This window comes from Nelumbo lutea, chromosome 2, assembly GCF_056320005.1.
Source record: "Nelumbo lutea isolate HS-2025 chromosome 2, American lotus-T2T, whole genome shotgun sequence".
NCBI classification, from domain to species: Eukaryota; Viridiplantae; Streptophyta; class Magnoliopsida; order Proteales; family Nelumbonaceae; genus Nelumbo; species Nelumbo lutea.
This window is the reverse complement of record NC_142685.1, coordinates 13,796,458-13,803,403: the sequence shown is the minus strand read 5'-3', so window position 1 is coordinate 13,803,403 and position 6,946 is coordinate 13,796,458. Positions and strand designations below refer to the sequence as shown.

At 38.4% G+C, this 6,946-nt stretch overlaps 1 protein-coding gene across 3 annotated transcripts; it reads right to left on the bottom strand.

Annotated features, from left to right (window-relative positions):
* Window positions 1–1,941: 1,941 nt before the first annotated feature.
* LOC148868689 (uncharacterized) lies at window positions 1,942–6,808 on the bottom strand. Of its 3 annotated transcripts, none has more exons than XM_088968255.1 (9): window positions 6,494–6,797; window positions 6,202–6,318; window positions 5,764–6,088; window positions 5,140–5,578; window positions 4,899–4,998; window positions 4,730–4,789; window positions 2,715–2,798; window positions 2,519–2,626; window positions 1,942–2,423 (listed from the first exon to the last, which is right to left on the bottom strand). In XM_088968255.1, exons 1-9 carry the CDS (start codon window positions 6,560–6,562, stop codon window positions 2,397–2,399), a joined length of 1,329 nt encoding a protein of 442 aa, XP_088824381.1. In that variant the 5' UTR covers window positions 6,563–6,797; the 3' UTR covers window positions 1,942–2,396. The 3 variants fall into 3 exon arrangements, with proteins under 3 accessions (XP_088824381.1, XP_088824379.1, XP_088824380.1); XM_088968253.1 differs by having other exon boundaries at window positions 1,994–2,388; window positions 6,494–6,808; XM_088968254.1 differs by having other exon boundaries at window positions 1,994–2,388; window positions 5,764–6,123; window positions 6,494–6,721.
* Window positions 6,809–6,946: the final 138 nt, after the last annotated feature.

The following is a 6,946-nucleotide window of genomic DNA, read 5'->3' as shown; positions in this document are numbered from 1 at the left end:
CTTGAGAAGAGTGCTCTTAAGTTTCCTTCCTTGTCTCTGATAACCCCTCCTATTCCAACTAGGCCTGGGTTGCCTTGACTAATCCCATCGAAGTTTAATTTTATAAATCCTTCAATGGGAGGAGCCCAAGCCAACCTTGCCATAACCTTCTGCATTGAGCTAGAAGCCACTAAAGATCAATTCCTCAAAATATAGCATTACATTCTCTTTTCCAACCAACCACCAAACAACCACAACTTGAGGCATCGGAACTCCTTTTTCCAACCAACTCATAAACAATCACAACTTGAGGCATCAAAGCCCCTTTTTCAATTCACAAGAAAACACAACTTGAGGCATCATAGCCTCATTTCCAAACAACTACAACTTGAGGCATCACAACCTCTTTTCCAACCAACCACCAAACAACCACAACTTGATGCATCAAAACCCTTTTTTTCAACTCATAAAAACCACAACTTGAGGCATCAAAACCCTTTTTTTCAACCAACTCACAAACAATCACAACTTGAGGAATCTAAACCTCTTTTTCAACTCCCAAAACCACAAACAACCACAACTTGCCCATTTTTCAACTCAAGAAACCACCACCAACTCACAAACAATTGCATCTTGAGGCTAGTAGTTTACTACTACACAAAGAAATTTCGTAGTAATCGACTACTATTAGTATCTTGTTCTTAGTAATCAACTACTATACTAAGAGGTTTTGTAGTAGTCAACTACTACCTCAACTGAACATGAAATAGCAGCAATGAAACACCTTCACAGCAACTGGAATACTTTCACAACAACTCGAACACCATCACAACAAACGGAATACCTTCATAACAATCGGAACAACCTGGCTCTAATACTATGTTAAACAACATGAAATAGCTCTGATACCATGTTAATTAATATAAATTAGAATAGCAAATCAAGGAGAAAATAAGAAGAAATAGAGAGAAACACCAAGATTTAATGTGATTCGACTTGGTAGCTTACATCTATGGGAAGAGAGGAAAAATATCCACTATGAGAACAAGAGATACAACTCTCTCACTCGCTCTTCCTCAAATTCTAATCTCACAAAACCACTTGCTTGAATAAACACAAGACTAAAATACATCAAAATTACACAGAAGCCCCTTTTTCTCTCACAAATACATATAGGTTCCCACAATATTACAAATATTATAAATATACCCAAATACAATATAGCTCTCAACAATTATATTTTTGAGGTTATTTTATCTTCCAATGCCACCTTACTAATCGTATCGTGCAAATCCAATATGTTCATCTTACTGGAATATTCAGGTTTGGCTGGATTGATAGGTATTGAAAATTCCATGTTTTAGATGTTATGTGCTGGCAGTGTCTGTACTACAGGGTTTTGGAAGAATGCTATTCCATATATTAATTTAATTGCGGTATACAGCTTCGATACTTTCTAATGGTACTCGAGGAACACTTATGGTGACATTGCTTCCGCAATTATGCACTTCTGGATGGCGAATTGGCATTGTCCTTCGTCAGAATTGAATCAACTGGATTATTCTTTATATAATTTAAAACTCTCTAATTGACCTTTCTACATTCTTCTATGGATGGACCTTCAAAGAGGTACTGTGATTTGCAAACCATCAAGGCCTAAACAATGGCTTTGTTTGCTGATGGTTGGCAGAGATAAAGCCGTGCATGGTGTGTTATCGCTTATTTGTATTATTTCAAATCATGATGGGTCTGTGATTAGGGTGGCCAATGCCAATGGGAAACTTGATGGAAGTAACAGAAGATACGAGCTTGCAATTATTTCCCAAACATTTTCCTGCAGTCACTTTTGCCCTCGTTTGTGTTGCTATTTTATGCTGCATAGATATCTGTGATATTGAAATAATTTACTGCAAGAATATTGTACCGTTTTATTCTCTTTTTTTTTGGTAATATGATACTGGGTTTGGTTATCAAGACAGGGATTTGTTATATTTATATCTGCAACTGTCTTGAATTTAATCTAAATCCCAGAAATAAACCGGTATTTTATATTTGTTCCCAAATGGCAAATGCATTAATGTGTAGCAGGGCATCTTTGAGCTACATTGGTAACAGGTAGCGGAACTCAGATTCGTAAAGCTGAATTTCCACCATTTTTGCTATAGGACCTTTTGTTTCCCCATTCAGGCACTCCATTATTGATCGCTTCAGTGATCCAGAGCGTGGCAGTTGGCTATAGATCCATTCTAGCAATGACTCCATGTCATCTGCAAAATCTCTCATGTGCCATTGCAGAAGTTTGGGCACCACAATCTTCTTCTTGTTTGTAACTCCCACCGAGGCTTCTAAATACTCGACTTTTGCTCTTCCCAATTCGTCAACTACATCTTCCGCAGTATAAACCCTTAGCTGCAAATTCACCCACATCTTCCTTTTATTGAAAACTGTAGGTCATTCATTCCACTTAGGATTCTTAAAGCAATATTGATACAGATTCTGTTCTAGAGAATTGGATGTGAGTAGTGAGTGATTCACTTACTGCTGGTGAAGACCAACTTCCTCGGCAAAGAGCAAACGTGACATTTGGTTCAGGGTAGCCAAGTCCATAGGCGTGCCGAAGCAGCATTTCTTTTTCGTCTGCATTGCCCTGTAAATTTCATGATACACGAGAAGATAAGAAGAGAGAACAGAAGGATATTTGAATATAAGAAATCAATTTCTTATTCCATACTCACAATTTTGGAATCCTGAGGATATCTGAGAATGAAATGCTCAATGGCTAAAACGTTCAATACTATGCCGCCCACATTCAGTGCAGCCTGAATCAGAAAAAACCCCTCATATATATGGTCAATATCAAATTTGGGTTTATAGGAAAAGAGCAACATCAGTGAACACTAACGGGCCTTCTGCATATAAAGCACGCTGGTAGGTGCCAATTAGATTGGATTCAGAATTTCAGATCCTATCGATCTTTTAACAATCGGGAGGACTGAAATGTGGCTTGATATGATTAAGTTTACAACCATAAATTCGAGACTTTGAGTTCATACATCATACAATAATGCATGTATATAATAACTTAGGGTCTGTTTAGTTTACATCTGGAATTGGAATTGGAATCGAAAACCTTTGGATTTGGAATTGGAATCGTCTAATCTCATAGTCTGTTTGGTTCAGACAGAAACAGAAATGAGAATTGGAATCAGTAGGAATGAAATTTCATTTTCAAGAGAGGGGCAAGAAATGACCATTCCCTAAAATGGAGGAATGACATTCCAGCAGGAATGGGAATGAAATTCCAATTCCACTCAACCAACAGTCAGAATCAGAATAACCTATTCCGCTTTTGATTTCAGATCCCTATTCTCATACACCAAATGGGGCCTTATTTATTTGGGGTGGTAGTGGCCATGAGGGGACTCGACCGTATGTGATCGATAAGTGGATGTGGCATTTTTTATTTATAATTTGGTATTGGTGGCAGAGTTTCTAACTTACAAATTTGTTCATGGAGTTAGTAAATTTGCTCATGCTTCCATTTCATTTCTTATCCTACCCACGTGTGATGTGTCGGTGTGTGGGCGTGAATGTGCCCAAAAGTCACATGGGATTGGCTCCCGAACGACGTCTCTCTCTCAACCCACGATTAGCAGGAGGATGGACACCGGAGTAGCAGAAACCACCTTACAAATTTAATCAAGAGTAAAATACAAAAACCTCCTTGAAGTTTTTGACAATCACAAAGCCTTTCCTATAATTTCATTTTAACAAATACTTCTCCTGAATTTTTGAGAAATTCAACAAAAACCTCCCTTCTGTCACGAAAAATGTTAGATTGATACATCATTTTTTTTTTCAAATACCCATTCTACCATTTTATAAATTATTTTATATACAAAATTACTGAAATAATACCATTTTAACTCAATGAAAACCTCCTTTAACGACCCTCTCAGTAATTTTACATATAAAATTACTGAAATATGAATTATTGTTGAATTAAGATGGGATTAATTCAGTAATTTTGTATGTAAAATAATTTATAAAAGGGCAGAATGGATATTTAGAAAAAAACTGGTGCATTAGTCTAACGCTTTCCATATGTAATGGTGGCGGAAGGGAGGCTTTTGTCAAATTTCTAAAAAATATCAGGGGAAGTACTTGTTAATATAAAATTATAGAAGCTTTTATGATTATCAGGAGGTTTTTGTATTTTACCCTTGAATCAAAATGGTGATTGGAACAGAAAGTTGGCCATAAAAAACTACCTCGTCAGAACCACATCTCTACAGGAGTTAAACGGCCGATGAGAATGGAAGAGCAGTTGTTGGAGAGAGATGATGACTTTCGGATTACAGAACTCATTCTTAGGAATTGTAGTAGGGGGCGCTGAAATATCTGGATAATGCAACTCCGATCAGTCTCAAATACCAATGACAGCTCTGGGACTGATCAAGCAGGCCTACCGAAATTTAATTAATTATCATGGGGTAACAACGATCAAACACTAGACGAATTGATCAACCATCTCAAAGAACCCTTCAACCTAAAAGCTTAAGCTAGTAGGTGAGGCTGAATAGGTTTTATTACTCTAACAACTTGTTTTTGAAGGTTTTATCACTTTATGATGATTAAAACCTGCAATCTGCATGGAAGGTTGAGCTAATTTTTCTTATACGTAGTAGTTACTACCCCAAATTGCAGCTATCCTCTAAATAAGTTCACCGCGCATTGGATATAGACATACCTTGTTCATTAGTGAAAGCAATTTGTCAGGTGTGGAAGGCAGCCCATGTTGAAGAAATGCCTGAAATTTTATCCAAACCCAATTCACATAAGTTCACATACTTTGATGTCTTCGTTAGTTTGTACTTTGATTTTGCTATATATATATATATATATATATTATGTCTTACATGCATTATGCAGGCATTATAGATGTTGATCCAGAATGCCAATTTCTGCTTGTACGTCAACAGACTCAAGTCCACACTGCAAAGTTTATGGATCAAAATCCTGAAAACAAGACATGTTTGAAAACTCAGCATTAATTCCAGGAATGCATAGAAGAATCGAACCATAATATATCCGATTACATATTTGTAAATCAACAAAGTAGCCACTAGAGAGAGAAGGTTCAGAGAGCTGGACAACTACCTCATCTTTCCTATTGCTGGAAGACATTCTGAAACACGGCTCATGTCCAAGGAACTCCTTGTGATTTGGATGAAGTTCTTGTATGGACCTACGTCTCTAAGGGTGTCATCATGATCGGATAGTATGCCGTAGGGATCAACAACTGATGTGTTATCATCCAGGAAAGACATGGGTGCCTTACAATTGAATGAAGTCTTGGGCTTGAAGCCTCTTGAGTTGATGCAAGATAGAGTAAGCTTAGGAACGGTGGTTGAGCTTTCACAGTCGAGCTGAGATGCTGGTGTTTGATTCAGTTTTAGGAAGATTTCTATCAAACACCTGATCAGTTCTTCTGAGAGACTATTTGGCTTTTCCGTGTTGGTCTCCTCATCTGCTAGAAGGCTCTGCTTTTGGCTTCTGGCATTGCATCTTCTTAGTATTTCAGCAAATTCATCTGTTCCTGCACATATATAGGCAATGGAAAGTTGGAAACATAACAGATGGTAATTAATCTTCCATAAACGAGATATGAAGATATAGTGGGATCTCAGCTTCAGCTTAAGATATCTGGTGGGTTCCACCTCCACCGGTACTGTGGGCCCAAGGCTCTGAATGCCATTCATGGTGCTTATTGTAAGAGCTTACCATTTAAACTCGTGGAGTTCATGGTCCGGAATTCTGAAGCAGGAGCTACAGAAGCTTTTAGTTGTTGGCTTCTGTAATCTTCTGTATCATAGGGTGGAGGTATGGGTGATATTTCAATGTCTGCCAGCCCTTTTAGACTTTCTAACCCATAGACCAAATGTTTCCCTTTTAGCTGTCTCCATCGATGCTGCTGCACCCGCCGCAGTTCACATTCTCTGTTCTGTTTCTTTTCCTTGCGCAGGCACCGTTTTAACTCCTCGATTTTTGTCTCCAGAGAAATGATCTCTTCCTCCAACATTGTTAATTCTGCAAGCAGCACCTGCACCTACACCAACAATGTCCCCCTCCCCTAAGTCCTTACTGTATGTGGATTAGCGATGATCGGTCAAATGGGGTTCTCTCAAAGTTTGAACTGAGAATTTAGTAGTTAGTAAGTACCTGAATTGGAAGCATCGAAGAAAACGATGGGTGAGAAGATACCGGTCCATGTACTGCATACTTGAGGGCTCTGTTTAGTTTCTGTTCATCCTCGAATTCTGCTTGCAGTTTGATCACCTATGGATAATAAAATGAGCTTTAGATAATTAGATTTCTCCATATTTTTTTTGTCAATTCCTTATATACAGTAAACCGTTACGATGGGTTGGGATCGATCCAACTGCATGAAAAAATAATTAGAACCCAGAACACCCAGATGGATTAATACAATGTCCACAAAGTGAAGTGTTACCTCCTCCTCGAGATCGAGTCGTTTCTGTTGGTCTTCGCTCCGCTGCATCAAGAAATCCTCAAATTTCATTATGCACTGGAACTGGCAGGCATTGAGAATTTAAGAATCTGAGAGAGGTAACAGAATTTCGGAACACAGAGGTTCCTATTACTATTAAACCTGAACAGTGAGTTCATTAAGTGTTTCGGCGATGCCATTAAAGCTGGGTAGTAAGCTATAGGATGGAGGGGGAAAGCAAGAAGAAACACAAGAAAAATTGGAGAAGCCATTAGAGTTGGCGGTGAACGGGTAAAGGGGTTTTCCTGTTGTGAAGTTGTACGTCGTCGGTCATACTACGCTCTTCACATGAACACCGCTACATTTACTGTCAGTTGCTGATGTCATGAAATGTGTGAACAGTTTTAGATCAGGCTGAACCGTTGCTCAGCGAGGAGTTCACATTTCATCGGGGTC